The sequence below is a fragment of the Hipposideros armiger genome, unplaced genomic scaffold (genome assembly GCF_001890085.2).
Source record: "Hipposideros armiger isolate ML-2016 unplaced genomic scaffold, ASM189008v1 scaffold_28, whole genome shotgun sequence".
NCBI lineage: Eukaryota > Metazoa > Chordata > Mammalia > Chiroptera > Hipposideridae > Hipposideros > Hipposideros armiger.
Window position 1 is genome coordinate 5,529,988 of NW_017731378.1, and position 19,231 is coordinate 5,549,218.

The window sequence follows — 19,231 nt, forward strand, 5'->3', positions numbered from 1 at the left end:
GGGCCCCCTCATGGCCCTATTTTAAATTACCCCCCCACCTCCAGGACTCCCCATGTGCCTCCAGGCTCTGTCTTCCCCATTTCCAAACCACCTCCTACCCTGCTATGTACTTCACTTTTTTATCATGTTTATTGTCTTTCTCCCCCACCCAAGCGTAAGCAGGGCTTTCTTTGTTTTGTTCACTGATGTCTCCCCAGCATCTAAAACAGGGCCTGGCACGCAACAGGCACTTAATAAATGTTTACTGAAGGGAGGGAGCGAGAGAGGGAGGGAATGGAACACGCAGTTCTTACCCACATTGCCTTTTTGTCCCTTTGGTCCTTCTGGACCTGGTTTGCCCAAGATCCCAGGAGTACCTGTGGATACACAAGAATACCTCAGCCCTATTTTCCTCCTGGAACCTGGGAGGCAGGACCAGGGAGCCCTCAATAGCAGCCCCGCCATCAGAGGTTACGCACCTGGCATCCCAGGGAGCCCTCGATCTCCTGTGGGAGCAGAGATGAGACAGAGAAGTCAGCCAGAGGACTTGGGCAATTACCTAAAGGAGCCACTGGTGGGGTTCAAGTAGGATTGCCAAATGTAGCAAATGAAAACACAGGATGCGCAGTTAAGTGTGAATTGCAGATAAACACTAATACATTTTTAGTATAAGTATGTTCCATATAATGTTTGGGACATACTTATAAGGAAAAATTATTTGTTGTTTGTAATTCAAATTTAACTGCGTGTCCTGTATTTTATGGCAACTGCAGGCTCAGTGGCTCCGGACCATCAGCCCCCATCCCCAGCAAGGTGGGTCAGAAGAGGTGTGGCCTGTACACTGGAGACCTGGGGTAGCGGGGCCAGGCGTGACACAGAGTGTGTGCGTGGGGGCAGGAAATCCTGAAGAGAAGCAAAGGGTCACCAAGTGGAGGAACCCCAATTTCTACACTGAGATCTCTTGGGAAAGGAGGTGGAGCTGGGGAGAGAAGGGCGGCCCTGTCATCTTAAACAGTGATTCTTGGAATAAACTGCACCTCTGGCCTCAGAACCACCTGGGGTGATCAGGACTGCAGACTCCTGGCCCTCCTCCCCGCCCCCCCCCCACCCNCCCCGCCCCCACCTGCTGAATCAGAGGCTCTGGGAGTGGGGCTCAGAATCTTCTGGCAATTCTCCTACACACTGAAGTTTGTGAACCCCACTCAGCTAGATCCAGAAGTGCTGCTGTGGTCACTGGGATCGGAAACCTCTTCCTCCCACCTATGGGCTTGTCCCATTGATTGTCAAACCACTTTTCTGAGGAAATATATCAATTTCCTATGCACATAAGCGTGTTCCACAAGGCTGTCCCCCAACTAACACTGTGGGGCACTTTTCCTGTGACTGTCCACCTGCCTGCCTGCCCCCTGAAGGCAGGTGGCTTTGCTCCTACTGGATTTCCTGCACAAGAGCTCAGTTCCTGACTGCTGGGTGTTATCTACCCCAGCCTGCCTCAGCTAAGACTGCTGAAGCTCACCTGGAATGGTGGTTCCTGATCTGACTCATCAGATAAAAACCTGGGGGGAGGGGAGCTCAGCCCCAGAGAGTGTGATTCAGGGGTATCTGATTCCTGCCAGGGCCCAGGAATCTGTATTTCTAGAACTCTCTGGGGGGCGGGGGCGGGGCATTGTATAGCAGGCTGCCCCTTGGAGCTGGGGAGATACAGGCCCTTGATGCCGGCTACCTCAGGGTCCTTGTTCTGGGGGTTCCTGGAGCCCTGAGAAGGGGAGAAAGACAGGTCTCTCCCAGAGAGGTAGAGCCCTGCCCTGTCATGCTCCCCAAAAAGCCCAAGTGTCTGCAGGCAGCTCTGCGATTCACAGGTCCCACCACAAAGGGGAGATGGCCAGGGAACGTGTCAGATGGGTCCTCTGACACTTGCTGATAGCTTTAAACTGTCAACCCTTACTAATATTTAAGGTAAAAATTTCCATGTTGTATTACCTTTAGGGCCTTGACTTCCCATGTCACCTAAAATCAGAAAGATAAGAAAATTGTGAATGGGGTGAGAATCCAAAGGCCCTTCTCTCCTAGTATTTTAAGACCAGCTAACAGTAGGTGAACTGCGTTTCAAGGTGAGCTGAGTGTGGCGTCTGTGTCACTTCGCCATGTTGCTGGGCCTCTCTTAGAGGATGCCTTAGGTCCCTTCCTGTTCTCAGATAGTCTGACTGTAAAGGCAATTGTTAACCCTCCCCAACAGGCACCGTAAGATCTTCGATTTGGAAAAACGAGTTTTCCAATCCACCCAGAAAACCTGCTCCGAGCGCAGGAAACGAGAACAGGGAAAGGGCTCCGTCCACCGCAGTACCTTTGGGGCCGGGGCTTCCTCGCAGATTGCCTGCAAGAGAAAGGAAACCCCGAGTTAGTCGCATTTCTTCTGCATGACACACACGCGGAGGGGATCTCTGTGATACAGTGGGAGGAAACCTAGGCTAGGACTACCAATCAGATTAGAAAATGGGCAATTCTCTCTAGGTCTCAGTTTTCCCAGCAGTCAAATGGGCTCACAATACTGGTCCTTCCTCCCACCCGGAATTATCAAGAGGGTGACAGAGTGTGGAGGGAGCATGCGAGTCCCTTGAGCAGGCACCACTGCACACAGAGGCAAAGGGCAGGCAGTGGAAGGAGGCCCCTTGCCCTGTGAGGCACTCGCTCACCGTTTTCTTGCTCTGTCATCAGCTTGTTCCTCACGAACAGCCAGAGCGCCTCCTGACTGTGGCCGCCTAGCCCTGGCTTGTCCAGGCCTCCGCCCACCCCGGGCGCCTCCCCGTGCAGCCACTCCTTGTTGTTCCTCCTCGTCTCCTCGTCGTGCAGCACCCCACCGCTGACTCGCTCCAGCTTGTCCACGCGCGCTTTCAGCTTCCGCACCTCCTCCGCTGAAACGGCAGACAGGCAGTCAGCCGAGGGACAGAGCCAGGGCCTCCCCAGCACACACTCACTCCCCCGGGGGAGCCTGCAATGGAGGCTCTGGGGTCTGTGGCGGCTTCTCCATGCCACTGGGGGCATTTTGCTGGGATACTAATGCGGAGACAATCTGTTGTGGCTACCAGCGGGATTATAACTGCTACTGAAAATTGTCACCGAGGCTTAAAGAAACCAGGCCTGGGGGTCAGTCTTCTGACATGGTGACAGTGCTGGCCCTCACTCTCCCTGGGAGCTGGTGTGAGCCAGCAAAAGGCTATGAGAAGGGATGGCCTGACTACTAAGGGCAGCCAGGAGCTCAGCGCAGCTGCTGCGGGCAGAGGGCTCTGGGCCCTGGGCCCTGGACCGGTAGCGGCATTAGAATCCCAGCTCTGCCAACTCGGTGGCCGTGGGACCTTGGCCAGGTGCCTTCTGGAGCCTGTTTCCTCATCTGCAGTAACAAGGGGTCTGTACCCATGATGTCCCGCCCCTGACCCCCAACACTCTGGGCTACCCCTGCCTTTGGAATGGGCCGTGGGGCCTGCTTCCCTGCCGCCGTCGCCACGTACCCAGAGCAATGAGGCCAAAGAGCAGCCCCAGGAGCAGCAGCCAGGTGAGCAGCAGGCCCAGCAGCCATTTCCACCAGCTGCAGCAGGAGCCGCAGGGGCACCAGGCTGGTGCTGCCCCCCACGAGCCCCCGCCAACGCCGCCGCCGCCGCCACCGCCTCCCCCTTTCACGCCACTGCCGCCGTTATATTGGTTGTAGCCGTGGATTTCTGTGGAAGAGAGGGTAAGGGTAAGGTGAAGACCGATGGCTCTTACTCTCTTCCCTCCACATTTTCTGGCCGTTGGTGACTTCCTGTGGGCCTGAGTGAGCGTGAGTGGGGCTTTCAGGCCCCTGTGCAGCTCTGTGAGGGGTGAGGCTGGCTCCTGGAACCAGCACAGGGCTGTGGCTGCTGAAGAGCAGAAGTGTGACAATCCTGGGCTTGAGCTGTGGGACCCGAGAGGTCCCTTAACCTCTTTCTTTTTTTTATATATAAAATGAGATTAAAAGATTACCTACTGCATAGGACAGTTGTTAAATGACATGAGATAAGTTAAATGACATGAGATAAGTAAGGCATGCAAAGTGATTAGCAGAGGATGTAGCACATATCTCTAGGTTTGAAAATCTTGATTATGAGCTTTGATCTGCCACAACCTCCTGTATTTGATTAGGCCCAAACCTAAGGCGTTGTTCCCATCTGCACAGCTCAGTATTCACAGTTCTTTCTTTGTAATCTCCAAGTGCCTAGAATTACACTCAGCATTTAAGAGATGCCCAGTAAACCTTTTGTTGTTGTTGTCAAAGGGTTTTTAGTATCTAAAATGGGGTGATAACCCTGGATCTGTCTCTCTCACAAGGCTACAGGAGGAAGTGAGGAAAGTGTAAAAGGCTGGAGATAGATGTGCGTGGTCTGTGTCAGCCTGAAGCCTGTGTGTCGCGGGGTGGTAAGACAACAGGAGCCCTGTTGTGTTGCTCCTGCTGTGTTGGGAGACCCTAGACCTGAGGGCAGATAAAGGGTGCCTAGCAGTGGGAGGAAGGGTGGGGTCTGTGAGCAACAGCCCCTGAACTAAAGCTTCTGCAGCCCACACTATCGCCCAGCCTGCCCCCTTCACTGCCCTCCACCCTGCTCCCTTCAAGCCTTCAGGGGCACTCATTAGAGTTGGGTAGCTCAGGCATGCACTGGCTCCAGGCTGGGGGCGTTATCTGTACCGTTCACCATAACCAGCCCGTGGGCTCCTGTTGCTACCAGAACGCCATTCTCACCTACCTGCTGAGGCGGCCTTGCCCTTTGTGGACACAGTCTTCACCTCTCCTGAAAGATAAACACCGAAAACACAGGTTTGACTTGAGCTTTTAAATGCACAGGAGCTGATGAGACAGCCTGTGGGTAGATTCTGGGCTGGGCTTTAGGTAGATACACGCAACGCCACCCTCCCCCACCTCCCCTGGCATCTAGCAGAACAGCCAAGTACAGGAGCATCCACTCAAATCTCACTGATCTGATATTTGCAATAATTACATCGATGCAGATACGGCTTAGCAAATAATTACTGGTGGGAAAAAGCAGCATCCTAACCCTCTTGTGCCTGAAAACTTCAAAGCCCAAGACATTTTCAGAAGACCACGTAAGGGGTGACCTTTGCTTTCAAACAATAAATATGCTTGTAAGAAATGACTCTCCGAGTTCTTGGTTGAGGGACTTTGAACGCAGGAGGTTCCTAACCTGGGGTGGAGGGAGCCAGAGGGCAAGGGTGGGCTTGGAGCAGGGCAGTTCAGGGGTCCCTGATGCTATCTGACCACTGAGTGTTTGTGGGCATGCGTGGAATTTTCTGGGGAAATTGTTTACAGCTTTCATCAGATTCTGAAAGGGTCTTTTGGCTCCACATCTCCACTCCACCCCTAAAATGTAAGGAACCACTAACTGAGAAGACTTAAGGCCAGGCCTTGTCAGGATTGTAACTGATTTCATTTGCATTTATCTAAAAATGTTCTGTGAAGCAACTTTTCCCTTTCTCTACTGATCTCCCTAAAATCAGTGATTTGGAGAAATTGTACAGAACCCAGAGCAGTGAAGAAATGTGCTTATCCAGGAAAAAAATTCAGATATTTAAGAAGAAAAAAAAATAAAGCTAGCAAGTGCTTTGCAAACCATTTTTCTGTTAGTTCTGAAAATTAAGGGAAGATGAGAAAAAATGCCTGTGGACCTTAGACATGTCATGGTGTAAGGCTTTTGCTGCAATAATGTGGACGCATAAATCAACTGGGGAACTTGTTAAAATGCAGCCTCTGGCTCAGCAGTCTGGCCGAGGGCCTGGGAGTCTGCGTTTCTGACATGTTCCCAGGTGTTGCCACTGCTGTTGGTTCAGGGACCACACTTTGAGTAGTGAGGTCTCAGAAGACAAATAAATAAATGAGACGTGGATTGGCTGAAGGCAAGGTGGACAGTAATCAGATTGGGTCTTACCATTAGCCTCTGATACTAGGCAGGTGTCAGCAGTGTAGGCAGCTTGCTTTTCCTTTTTTAGGGTATCCTCTGAAAAAGAGGCTGTGCACACAATCCATGATAATCTGGGATAGTCTATGCTTACTTCCACCCCCTCCCCCCAACATCCACTTCATCTTGGGGAGGTAGAGGTCAGCCCGATAGGAAGAGGATCCAGATTTCCTGGCGTTAATCCCCCAATCGATGCTTGTGGTTGGAGTCTTGATGTTGTTGCCCAAAGAACCCTCTGGGAGCTCTTTCCCAGAATTTTCCTGGCTTGTCTGCATTCAAGGCAGACCCTGGGACACCCGATTCAGGCAGGCATTTTTTTCATTTGAATGGGATGACTATGTTTTCATCATTAAAACATCTCATAAACCACCTTGCTGGGACATTTGGTCGCCTACACTGTCTGCCTTTCTCCTGAACCCGGAGTCATGCGGGCTTGTGCGTACTTGCAGTGATGCTGGCAGGGGAGGCAGAAAAGACCTTCCCGCTGTCCTTGGTCATGATCAGCAGCTCCATCTCCTTCTTGGCAGGCGCACTGTCTTTCTCCAAGATCAGGAACTTACAGTCCTTGTGCAAGAGGTCATCATTCTGGACACTGGTGGTGCAGGCTGGAGAGGAAAGAAGTGGGTGGGGAGGAAGGAAAAGGTGCCAAGAGAAGGAAGAGGGGAGAAATGACCAGAAGAGGAAGGAGAAGGAAAAGCAGGGAGGAGAAGAGAGGTTAGTGGGTGCGTCCAAGGGTCTCCTGCTCTCGCCCACAGTGGCTCCTAAGAAGCAGCTTGGGAGCGACAGACAGCCTCCCCTGCTGGCTGGGCCTGGTGATGAGCAGGTTGGGTTGATGTTCAGAAGCACTGGGCAGTGGGCCTATGGGGCTGCCTCTCACCTGGATGTTACAGGATCTTTAGTGAACAGCCCCTTGTCAGGCAGGCCCTGCTTTAATTAACTGGGCAGGTTCATTTCTATCCTTCAGGTCTCAAGTGTTAGCGTCCTGGGGTTTTTTTCCTGAACACCCCGTCTAACATACACACAGTCCCTTCTCTCCCACCTCACCTATTTCTCTCCTTCAAATTACCTCGTGTACTTTGTCTACTTGTTAATCTGCCTCCTCCACTGCAATTATCAGCCTGGGGAGGGCAGGAATGTAGCCTGCCTTGTTCATGTGTGTGCTCCAGACACGTAGAACAGTGTCTGTCTCACACAAAGCAGGTGCTCAGTGAGTGGTTTTTGAATGAATGAATTGTTGAATGGAAGGAAATACACCAGGATCAGAGCAATGAAAGAAGCAGCTGTGAGCCAATTCGATAAACATTCTACAGAAAATAGGGAGGGTGCGGCAGCTTTGAGGGGCTCCCTGGCTCTTGCCATGGATGACGTGTAACAGGAGCCTGCCAGAGGCTTCCAGACAAGGGTAGTGGCTGGGGTGTGTCTGACCCTGGGCAGGTATGGAGGGTGGAGCTTCCTGCCCCTCTAGGATAAGGAGGTCAAGGTAAGGCCAGGGGGATGCTCATCCCTACTTACTCCTGGAAATAACTGAGAGGCCCTTGGGGTGAGTCCCATCTGCAGACCGTAGACCACCAATGGGCTATATTCCCTCCTCCCATATGCCATGTATCACCGTGTGCTGTGGTGTGCCCCTGGCAGCTGGGGACAGTACTCACCGGCAGAGGTGGACATGCCAGTGCTCACAACGGCAGGGCCCTGGGGCATGTTTTTCTTCAAACCGTATGCTGCAAGAGAGGAACCACTGAGTAAATGAGACCAGTGAGGGAGAGTGGCTCCACGCAACTGAGAAGCAGCCTGACCAACCCTGGCAGCCTCCCCAGGTGAGCAGAAGACAATAATAATGAATAATAATGAATGAATAATGAAGAATAATACATAATGAAATCAACTCTCTCCAGCCATGGGAGCAGCAATGAAAGTTTAGATGGAACTTTCTTTGGTATAAGTATCCTTCTAGGACAGCTCCAAAGGCCACCTCCTCCATGAAGTCCTCCTAGACCTTCCCACATCACCTTCCCTTCTGAACTCTTACAGCCCTAACACCTGCTCTGCACAGCTTGACTCATGTCGTCTTACAGGAGTCCCCAATTGTTCCATGTGTATTAGACTTTCTACCCCAACCCAATAGGAAGCAAGTTGAGGGCCAGGGCTGAGGCTCACGCCTCTTGTCTCCCTTCCCCCAGGTTTATACAGGGGGTGCACCATAAAAGCAGCCAGATGATTGATTTGCAGTGACAGTGGGCTGTCAGGGACAGCAGTGAGACAGGAGGATATACAGGTGACAGTCCACAGCAATGCCCCCCTGTGGTTTTATTCATGCCTGAGCCAGTATATGATTATGGTTGGAACCTCCAGGTTGGGGGCTAGGGGCTGTTTTTTCGGTGGGAAAGGACGATTGATTTTTAGGGATGTTTTGTTTCCTGATTCAGTTGTTGGAAACGGATATGGTAAGTTATAGCTGAAAAGAGGCATTAGTTCCCAGCCCCTAAGCTCCAAATCTCAGCTACTGACCTGTGGAGGTGGTGGCTGCACCGTGCGACAGGGTGGATGAGCTGGGGGCCAGGTTGTTCTGCACACCAAACACTGTGAGGGGCATGGAGGACAGGTGAGTGCAGGTGCATAGAGGAGGGCCCTCCGCTATAGGCATCCCCCTGGGAGTCCCCAAACTACTTTCGTGATAAATGCCTCTGCATATGACAGAGGTTCCTAAACTTTCTCTGTTCTCACATTCTAAGACAGTACTTTTTTTTAATGCCCCACCCTCTTCACACCAGGCCCAAAGTTACTGTTTCATTTACTGAGTAGTTAGGTCCACACAACTTCATAGTGGTAGTTCACACAGGGTCTGACAGACATCGCTGTATCCCTCAAAATTTAAAACGATTGCAGTGTTCCCTGTGGCACCCTGGTGTGTCTGGGTGCAGTGTGGGAACTGTGACCATAGGCTTTGGACACAAGGGAGCCGGGGGCGCTGACTTTGCAGAGCCCTCGTTTCCCCCTGAGCCCTTCTCCTGACTCAAACGCATAAAGCTCCCCTCACCCCCATTATGATGTCGGAGGCTGGTTGTTTTAAACAATGTGCCGAAACTTATTCCTCCCCAGTAACAGCTTCTCTTATTCCATCCTATCTAGTGTATAGGGTACAAGATCGCAGATCCAATATCCTCAGTCAGGACTTTGCAGAGCAGAATGACAAAGGCAGAAGAGGTGCAGCGTGAGCCAGGGGTCCCCTGGGTTTGGTGGGATGCTAGTCCCTCGGAGGTGCTGAAAGTCAGAACCCTGCATTTGCACTTGCAGGCACGCCAGCCAAGGAGATAAGGAAGGCCCGCATCGTTATGTGTGTTAGTCATGACATGGCAGGGAGATGGCAGATTCCTTTAAAAAACGATGTGGCTGGTAACTTTCTCACATATAGGCTATTGTAACATATACAGAAATAGAGTGAATAAATTTGAGCCCCCAATGAACTACTGTATTTAGAAAAAGATCTGAAGAAGAGCCTTCTAACTTAATGCTTTTCACCTGAAATGACCTAGGCTATGCCTAACTTAGCTTCTTCACTTCCATGTCTCCACCTCTCAGAGAAAAGAGACTAGCGCAGAATTCTCTCCCTTGGGGACGGAGCTGTCTCAGATGGAGGGCAGGCTCTGTGCCTTCTCAGGCAGCCCCTTGGCTGCTGCCTCTGCGTTGGTGTGCGTGCAGGAGTGCCCTCATACTCCTGGGCAGAAAGGACATCTTCTCTAGAAATCATTCTATTTTCCTTACCAGGAGACAGCCTCCTCCCAGACCACCCCCCTTTTTTTTTTGTTTTAAAGAAAACCACCTGGAAAAGGTGAGTGAAGCTGGAGAACACTGACCTGAGGAGCAGGTGCTGATTCCGGGGTGCAGAGTGGGTGAGCAGGATGCCATGTTGTTTGGAACTCCAAAGACTGCGGGGGAGGAGGAAAGCTGGTGAGAGGGACCCAGCCCACAACAGGGGATACCACAGAAGCTCCGGAAGAAACGCCAGGGCTGCATTTTGATATTTTGTTAAATTTCTGTTTTTAAGAAAAATCTTAGGCTCTAGCCTTGCAGTAGAGAACCATACATTAGTCTCCCGTGTGCCTTAGATCATAGCCAAGGAGTGGTCGTGGGTTGGTCAAGCCTCGAGTGGGCATTGGCTCTGGTCAAAGCCCCCTCGTTAGTGACCACTTTACAGAAAAGGCACTTGAAGCCCAGCAAAGTTAAACGATTTGCTCAAGGTCACACAGTTAACCCACATGGAGTGAAACTAGGTTCCTTGCATACGTTTTCACATTCTTTCCCATTACATTTTTTTCTGATATATTGTGTAATCTATGTAATCTGTGTAATCTATGGTGGACCCACCAAAAGAAACACCTTAGAGATTGAACTGAAGTTCCAGTGGTAAAACCTTGGGGTGTCTGGCCAGAGAAAGCCCCTCTAGGAAGCCTCGGGGATGGCAAACACCAGCGAGGTCATTCAGCTCCAGGTAAGGTGTGGAGGGCTCAAGGGTAGGAGGGCATGTGCACTACGCTTCACGTACCTGATCCTGCAGAGTAGGCATTGGCATTGAAGAGGGACGAACTCTGGGCTGTCACGTTGTTGTGATAGGCTCCCATGGAGGACCCCGCCGGCAAGGTGGAGGACCACAGGTGGGAGGGAAGGTTGGCATCCAGGGTAGTTGTGTCATAGGTGCTGGACACTGGAAACAGACACACACACCAGTAAAAGACAAATCAGCACTCTATGCTGGGGTGACCCAGTTGGCTCGGCTTGCTGGGACTTTCCTGGTTTAATCCTGAAGGTCCCCTGCCCAGAAACTCCCTCAGTCTGGAACAAACCAGAGTCGCTGGTCATCCCACTTCTGTCTGAAACCTTGGAGCTGGTGCAAACTTGATCTCTTGGATTAGATATCCTTCCTGGCGCTTGGTGAAATTTGAAGTAGGTAATTTTTGCTCTGGGGTCTGCCCATTTCTCCTTGTATGTCCCCCTCCCACCTCCTGGTGTGCTGTCCTCACCAATGTTCTGTCTGTTGCTGATTCCACCTTCAGAGGTGCTAGGGAACAGTGACCGAGGCCCCACAGCGAATCCTGGCAGAATTGCAGGCACACGGCAAGCACAGGTAGGAAGCCCTCACTTGAGGCCATACCGCATGGATGGCAGCCTTCTCTGCTTACACTCTCCTTAAACATTCCACATGCCAACTTGACCCAAGGGTCACTCTGCACCCAAGGGGAGTTCTGGTGCTTCTTCACATCTGAAGCCAGTTTTGCCCACTCCTTATACACGAGGGAGCCAGCCACACATGTCATAAAGTACTCTGAGGTTTTGGTTTTGTATTAAAAAAAAGGAAGATCACAATCTCAAGGTTTTTGTTTGTTGGTTTTCTTTCCCAGTAGCAAATGACAGGAAGGCTTCACATCCTAGCAGAACTGGCTTCTTTCCTCATCTCCCTCCAAGGACCTTTTCATTCCTCTTTCTGCCTCCCACAGAATCTGCCTTGCACTTGGTAGGCACATGATGTATGTCAAACAAAACTCATCCAACCTATGACCTCTTGGGTTGTCCATTTTTCTTCCCCCAGAGGCCCTCGCCTCCATGAGGGCAGTGACTATGTCTGCCTTGTTCATTGCCTTTCCTTAGTACCTGGTGCTTGGCATAGAGGAGGCATATAATTAACATTCATTGAATGAATGAATGAATGAATGAATGAATGAATGAATGAATGAATGAAAACACTACACCTTCCCCCAATATTCTTCATTTGGGGAATCTGGTTAACACATTTCCAGATGTCCAGAGTCTCCTGGGGGAGAATCTCTAGGAGCTAGAGTTCAACTACAACATGTACATGAGATGGTTGACCAGGCAGGAGCAAGACAGCACAGCCCACATTTGCAGGCTGCATGAAAGGCCGATGCTCAGTGCTTTGTCACAGCCTGCCAGGCCTGCCAGGGCATGGTTGAATTCCTGGGCCAGGACAAATCTGCCACCTTGTTCCCTTCCCTCTGTGGCAGCCTGGGGCTGGAGGCCTTACCTGAGTGGGAGCTCGCTGTCACCTTTTTGGCCTCCACAGTGCCTTTCTTAGGGATGGGGAGTGTGTTGGAGGAATTCCGCGTGGGGCTCACGCTTGCTGATCGGCTGCCCTTGAGCAAACGTTTAACATCATCCAACTCTGTCCCTGTGAAAGAATCCCCACACTTTCCATTAGGCCCAGCATTCTTTTCTGAGTCTAACTGCAGGGGGAATTACATTTATGGCATTCTGAATACTAGGGAGGATGGTGTCTTCTTCCCACACTGGTATAGTTTTAGTTAGACTTATAATTTTTACATTTTGCCAATTTATAGCACTTATCAACCTGGCACTTTGTAGAATTAATGTCCTCATAAATATAGTATCTCTATAAGGAGGTCAAAGTCATCAGTAGATATTTCCTAACTGTATCTCATCATACACCACAGAGATGAGTCTGTGGCTGGAAGACACCCTCATCCTAGATCAAGAGAAATCTACACCTGGAGCAATTAGAGAACCAGACCCCTTGAAACAAATGGATCAACAGAGATTTCAACCCCTGCACAGGACGCCTCAGGTGTCAGGTCTCTGACTTTGTAAGTTTTGGCATGTCACAAGGAATTTGTGGCCCATAACTCCTAACCATCATGCTGCTTTCATGTGAATTCATTTCAAATCCACCTGACTGATATTATTTGTAGTGAGGTGATCTAGTGGAGCAAGGGCAGTGCATAAGTGGAGACAAACAGATGTGTAGACAGTATGTGCTGGAAGACTGCCCAAACACCCCTCTCCTCAGATCTTCATCCTTTGGGCTCAGCGCCCCTTAGCCTGGAAGGGCTCAGGTGAGACAGTAGCAGGCCTGGAGTCAGACCCCGTAGCCCCAGGCGCTGAGCTCTTTGGACAAGTCCTGGTCTCTGATTCCTGAGCCGCCCACCCAGCTCTTTCTCCTCCTACTCTTTGCACTCGGATCCCACCCTAATAATTAGACTCATTTCAAAATGTCAAATAATCTCTAACAAGAACAACAGGAGTCTAACATAGTCAGTGGGCAGAGACCGGGGAATCCCCGACATTTGAGATCAAGTTCAAACTCTCACACTCTTCTTCTGACCTTCTCTAATCCTAAGTATCCCATGAAGTCCCCTCCTGCTCACACTGAACACTCCTCCAATGTCTCATCATGTGTTCTCAAATGTCTGTGCCAGCTCATCCCATGGATCCAAACTGATTCACTCCTTGTTCTCCCCTCAAGTGACACTAACCCAGAAGGCTTCTCAGCACCCCTGTTCCCTGAGCTGTCATGGTTGGTTGTTGACTGTGTCCCCATTAGTTTGTGAAGCATGAAGTGTCAGGGACTGTGTCTTACTCAGCTCCTTACTGCCAGCACCTAGCCCAGGGTCCCTCTCACAGAAGGCCCTTAGAGACGTTTAATGACCGACACACACACACACACACACACACACACACACACACACACAGAGTCCTGGGTTTCTGGATCCTTTTTTTCTTAGCAAGACGGTGATCACTTACATCGGGTAGACGGGGACGCGCTCTGCAGTCGAACTCGGATTTCGCTCTCTGTGCGGGGGACAGATGGAGAAGTCTGTGAATGAAGGAGCTTGGGTCACAGTGCCTGACCCTGAACTGTGAGCCGTGGTGTAATCCTTGGGCTGCTCTGAGATGTCCGTGTCCCGGAAATAGGAAACCTAGGCGTACTCAGGCCGAGTGCTGCTTAAAAAGAGATGTCCTCTCTCCATGCCCCACCCTGCCCAGTGCACACCTCTCAGCCAGAAACCCCAGGCTGAGCAGGGCGGCTCCATCACAATCATTAATGACCAGCCCCTTTCCAATCACTCATTTCCAGGAAGCAAGCTTCTCTCCAGCCTCCAGGGTCTCTCAGGCATTAGTGAGAGAATTCCAAAACCTGTAGTGTTTACTTAGCCATTTTGGCCTCTTCGGAATTGGAAAGGGCAGAAAGTGGGTAGTTTCACATTATTAGTTCGTTTCAGGTGGAGAACTGGTATCTTTCAACTATTAGCCTGATGTTGTGGGTGGTTGGTCTGTTCCTAACTTTCAAGTTACTGGCATAGTAAGGCCCCCGGGAAGTCTAGGCTGGTCATCGGGAGCTCCCGGAGCCTGGGAAGAGCCCTGCCTTCTGCACAGCCCTGCCCTGGCACGTGTGTGGCACAGACACCTGCCGCTTGCCACCCTCACCAGACTCATCAAGAGCAGCCCCCCCCAGGACCACGTTTCCTTCCTATAGCCTCATCTGTGGGCAGCTGTGAAGAGTATAAAACTGCCACAGAGTCTTTGTCCCCTGGAATGACTTGAAAAAGGGCTTTTGCTTGGTTTTTGATGCATAAAGGCAATTTCAGCACATCTTGTTCAAGGCAACCAGGAGACTAGATGTGAAACAAGGTGCAGCGCCAGCATCTTCAGGTAACCCACAGCAGGACCAATGACCTCCCAGGCCGTTACCGTGTGTTTTCATTCCTGCCTCCGTGTGCTCGTTGGACCACGGTCAAAATCTACCCTTCCCATCCTGGTAGAGCCAGCAAAAGATTCCCAGGATGCTGAACGCTCCACGAAGGCAGAACCATGCCTTATTCGTTCTCCTGAACTCCTCCCATCTCCTGCTTCAACGCTGCACACATGTTAGATGCTCAGAAATATCCCAGCGGTAAAGCTCACCTCGTGTTTGGCTTCGTCCTCTGGTTGAAGAAGACGCTGAGAAAGAAAGAAACGTCATTTAGGCATATATATGAGAGGTGGCATGCTAAATATTTTTGACATGGAGGTAGACATATTTGCAGGGAGGGGAGTGGGAGGGGGAAAGAGGTTATTTTCACAGTGTGTTTTTTTCCCAGACAGGAGCCCTTATGGATGGTGGATGCTTTAATAAATGATGACCATATAGCCAAAAGGCAGAGAAAGTTTTGCAAGGCCCAGTGCAGTTAGGGTGTTAAGTAAGTTAGCTAAATGCATGTTCTTAGCTCACACTTAGTGTTAAGTCAGCGAAGGTAATCCATTTGGGAGCATGGTCCATTTGGACTGGCTGACTACACACTGATCAAATGTATCAGAAGACTGCCAGATCTTCCCTTTAGTTTTTTTTGTTCAAGACTGCCTTGGTTTTTCCACTATAAGCAAATAAATTATAAGCACTATACAGTCAATAATCATATCATCAATTCATATGCACAGTGAGAACCCAAGAACATGGACCAAAGACTTGAGCCAAGTGAAGATATAGCCTAGGGTTTCCGTTGGCATAAAATGTGCCCCTCTGAAGGCTGCTGTGGTAGGGGTGCTGGGATGCTTGGCATTTATACATTCTAACCCTGGTTTCTCTTTGCTGGGAGGTCTCTGTGTGTCCTGTGGAAGGAAAAAAATCCTACAATTGTTGCTTGGTCTTAGGGCTTGTCTGTCCAAGCCTGAGCCTTGTCTGAATTGCTTGCCATTTCACTAGCATCATGAGCTAGGGCTTATGACAGCATGTTAATGTGGTTGACAGTTTCCTTAAGTTGTTTAAGGATAAAAAGCAAGAGAAAAACAGTCAGCAGAGGTTAAACTCCTTTAGAAGAATCCATTTAACGCATGATGTTCCCTCCCCGCAACCCCAGGCATTTCCCCAGTGCCTTATTTGACCTTTTTTTTTTCTTTCTTTTTTTTTTTTTTTTTCAGAAAACGAGGAAAGGACATACCAAATTCCTTCCGAGGGTACTCTGGAGAAGAGTTGCCACTGGAGCTCCCTGGGGAGAGAATAAAACACTTAGGACAGGCATACCACATGCCTCTCAGGTGTTGTGATTTTTTACAAATGGAAGGCAAGACTCTCCACCAGCAAAAAGATTACAACTCGCTTTATTGCTGTAGTCTGGAACTAAACCCACAATATCTCCCAGGTCTGCCTGTACCAATGGTCACTTAAGCCCAGATGGCTTCCAAGAGGGGTGGGTGGTGCTGGTCCCTCCTTTCTGAGCCTCACAGCCAGCGTGTTCAGGAGGTTGACAGGTGCTCTTCAGCAGGCTCCTGATTTAACCCCTGATTTAGGTGCCTGGTAGACGAGGTTGTTGGCACCTTGTTCTGACCCCTGATCTACTCCAGTGGGGGCAGGGTTTGAACAAAGAAAGGCAGGAGGTTTCCATTTCCTTTTTTGTTTTCCCTTCCTCTACTGCACGACTGCATTTGCCCTATACCAGTTCTGGTGCAGGTGACCTGTGCCTGGCCAGGTAAATGTGCTGTCAGCACCAGGGTGTCTCTGGCCTTGTGAAGGTCATCCCCAGTGTGCACCCTGTTAAAATGAAGGAACCAGCCCCATGCTGACGCAGGCCTAACATCAGAAAGCACTCTAGGGACACCATCCTCTTTGCCTGAATTTGGGGCTCCCCAGGGTCCCCTGACAACTCTGGGTCTTAAGTTATTTACTGGTGTACCCATTCCTTAATGCTGCTTCTCCATCACCAGTACCCTTCTCCGTTCACTATTAGAACCATTTGCTGCCTGGCTTGTCGGTTTCCCACTAAAGCTGCTTCTGTAGATCACCAGGAACCCGAGGAACCTTTGAAGAAGAACCCAAACTTCTCCCTCCTCTCTCCTCCTTCTTGACCCTGAGCACTTTCTCCGGCTGACTCCAATGATGCCGCCTGTTCCTGGTCTCCCCGCACCCCTCAAAGGCTCTCCTTCCTCTCCATGCCCTTTAGCTCTTTTTCTCCTTCTTCCCCCAACTTTATCTTTCTTTGCTCTCTTTGGATTTTTATACCCTCTTCCTCATCTAACTCCTTCAGTTTTTCTCCTTCTACTAACATCTCTTGGTGAACAATTCCAAAAGGGGTGTCTTGCCCTGACTTCTTATCTGGGCTCAAGTCCTGGGAGCCCCACTGCCTGCTTGCTACCCCATCTGCAAGCTGTGCCAGCAGCTCTATTTCAGGACCAAATAACTGAAGTCATTCACGTGGAGGCCCCCACCTGGGCTCCCTGCTGCAATTGTTGGCACAACCACAAACCCAACCACCTGTGTTTGACATCTCAGCAGAATCGCTGACTCTTTTTTCCCCTGTTAAAATCAAAACTAAATGAAGACCAGCCTTGAAAAGTCCCTGAGCGGACAAAACCAGTTTAACCATTCAAGCAAAGTTTAATTTAGCATATTTTGCAAGACTAATTTAACCTGGGTCACTTCTTGCTTATGCCTCTGAAAATCATAAGCAAAAATTAAACTGTTTCTCAAGGTAAGATGAGGTACTTGACGGCCCTATCACTGAAGAGAATTCCAATAGTGTAACCAATCACTGTGAAGAATAAACAGTCACTGCCTCCTCACTACACAAGCTGCTTTGAAACAATATGGCCTGAGGCCCATTCGTGTTTGGTTTGAGTGCTCTGAGTCTGCAAACTGCCTTTTTAGTGTGTGCACAGTAAACTTCTACTAATTACTACTTCAGTGATTCCTTAGTTTTATACTTCTATTATTTCTGAACTTTTGACATTGCCTTTCTCCCAACATTTAATCAATTGCCAAACCTGTCAATTCTACGTCTGCAATCCCTCTCACCTGCAGCCCCTCCTCTTCTCTCGCACTGCAACCCCCCTGGTCCCAGCCAACTTTTCCCTTTCCTGGACTGTTGAGCATGGCCTCACTTGTCACCATGTTCAGTCACTTCTCTCCCTGTTCTCCCTACATGTAGTTTCCAGAGTGCTAGTCCTGGGTCCCAAATATGATCTACTCTTTTGCTCAAAAATCTCTGTGGCTTCTCACTGGATGCAGAATAAAGTCCAAACATCTCAGCCTGTACTGCATCTAAGTCCCTCAGGCCCTCTTCACGGAAGCACCTCTGTTGCTTGCTACTTAAGCCCCGACACTCCTGCCCATCATTCTGTACTGCTGCCCCTGCTGCCCGAAGCGCCCCATCTCTCCACCTCCACATATCAAAATCTTACATCTCACGAAGGCCCAGCTCAGATGCTACCACCACCTTGAGTCTTCCCTGGAGACTCAGCTGGAAATGATGATCCCCTTTTACTTTTCATTATTGTTTTCATCTGTTATCTTGTCTATTAGACAAGATCCATGCCTGATTCATTTAAGCATCCATCAGGGCATTCTGTATGGTGCTAAACACATGGCAGATATTTGAAAAAAAAATGCTAGCTGCAAAAGTGACTAAGGATGAATGAAAGAATGAATGAAGGGGTGGGTAGATCAACAAAATCACCAGGTAACATGAGTCCATAAAAGAAATGAAGAAAGAGTGGAGAGAAAGGTGAGGGAGCAGACACAGGTAAATACAGGTGCCAATATGTCAATCTTCAAAGGACGAGTGAAGTTACTTGGGGAAGAGAACGGTTCTCTTTCAAAGTCTGTGGGACTGATACCTTCGTATGTTCCATGGCGGGTGATGTGAACTTTCCTTTCAAAGGTTGAGCCTGGTGAGTTGGGCAGAGTGGAGGCAGGTGAAGGAGCCCTCCGATAACTGGAGGTGGAGGCATTGCCTCGTGTGCTTCCACCTGCAAGTGAAGAAAGCATCAGCTCATAGCACTTCAGCAGACTCACGTCCAGTTATAGTAACTACGTCCACTCAGGCTGCTCATAATAAAAGAGCGCATATGGAGGGGCCAGAGGACGTCAGCACTGAAAGGGTCCACCGCAGCATTCCCACAGCTGCTCAGAAAAGGGAGTGGAATGACTGCTCCTGCCCGTCCTTCTCAAGCTGACTACTGGAAAACAGGGAGGTCCTTTTTTTGTTTGTTTTTTTGTTTTTTTCTTTAGCTGAGCCATCCTGCCACCTGTTGGCAGCTCATCGGCAGCTCAGCTCGGGCCAGGACTCAAACTGCTATTGCTCAGAGCTTGCACTGTTGAGCGAGCTCTTAACCAACTGAGCCACTCGGCCAGCCCGCAGGGAGGCCCTTGACACACGTGGCTACAGTGCATGGAAATGGAGGGGCTTCAGCAGGACTTTTCTCAGGGACCTGGCACCTATTTAAATCAGAGATTGTTGCTGGATAGACTAGAACAAAATCCAATGTGGAAGGTTTCTCAACAGATAAGGGCAGGCACTTCCCAAGGTCAACCTGGCTGTTGCCTGTCTTAGGTCTTCTTTTTAGTCACGCCAAGATCTTTATTTTTTTTTTATTTTTATTTTTTTTAATTTATTTATTTATTGTTAGTTTCAGGTGTACAGAACAATGCAATAGTTACCCTTTTCACCCTCACAAAGTAACAACCCCCCACCCCCCATCCACTGCCCTCCCAC

At 49.9% G+C, this 19,231-nt stretch overlaps 1 protein-coding gene across 1 annotated transcript in view; it reads right to left on the minus strand.

The window, feature by feature from the left end:
* Window positions 1–19,231, minus strand: part of COL17A1 (collagen type XVII alpha 1 chain) — a 54,551-nt gene that overhangs the window by 25,951 nt on the left and 9,369 nt on the right. The window contains exons 5-22 of the mRNA XM_019636285.1: window positions 18,354–18,485; window positions 15,683–15,730; window positions 14,670–14,705; window positions 13,509–13,556; window positions 11,995–12,138; window positions 10,501–10,659; window positions 9,812–9,883; window positions 8,466–8,537; window positions 7,610–7,678; window positions 6,401–6,562; window positions 5,928–6,008; window positions 4,731–4,775; window positions 3,486–3,692; window positions 2,673–2,891; window positions 2,324–2,353; window positions 1,960–1,986; window positions 459–485; window positions 294–356 (exon numbers count right to left, since the gene is read on the minus strand). Of these exons, the coding sequence (XP_019491830.1) occupies window positions 294–356; window positions 459–485; window positions 1,960–1,986; window positions 2,324–2,353; window positions 2,673–2,891; window positions 3,486–3,692; window positions 4,731–4,775; window positions 5,928–6,008; window positions 6,401–6,562; window positions 7,610–7,678; window positions 8,466–8,537; window positions 9,812–9,883; window positions 10,501–10,659; window positions 11,995–12,138; window positions 13,509–13,556; window positions 14,670–14,705; window positions 15,683–15,730; window positions 18,354–18,485 (1,641 nt within the window). The remainder of the gene's footprint in view (window positions 1–293; window positions 357–458; window positions 486–1,959; window positions 1,987–2,323; window positions 2,354–2,672; window positions 2,892–3,485; window positions 3,693–4,730; window positions 4,776–5,927; window positions 6,009–6,400; window positions 6,563–7,609; window positions 7,679–8,465; window positions 8,538–9,811; window positions 9,884–10,500; window positions 10,660–11,994; window positions 12,139–13,508; window positions 13,557–14,669; window positions 14,706–15,682; window positions 15,731–18,353; window positions 18,486–19,231) is intronic.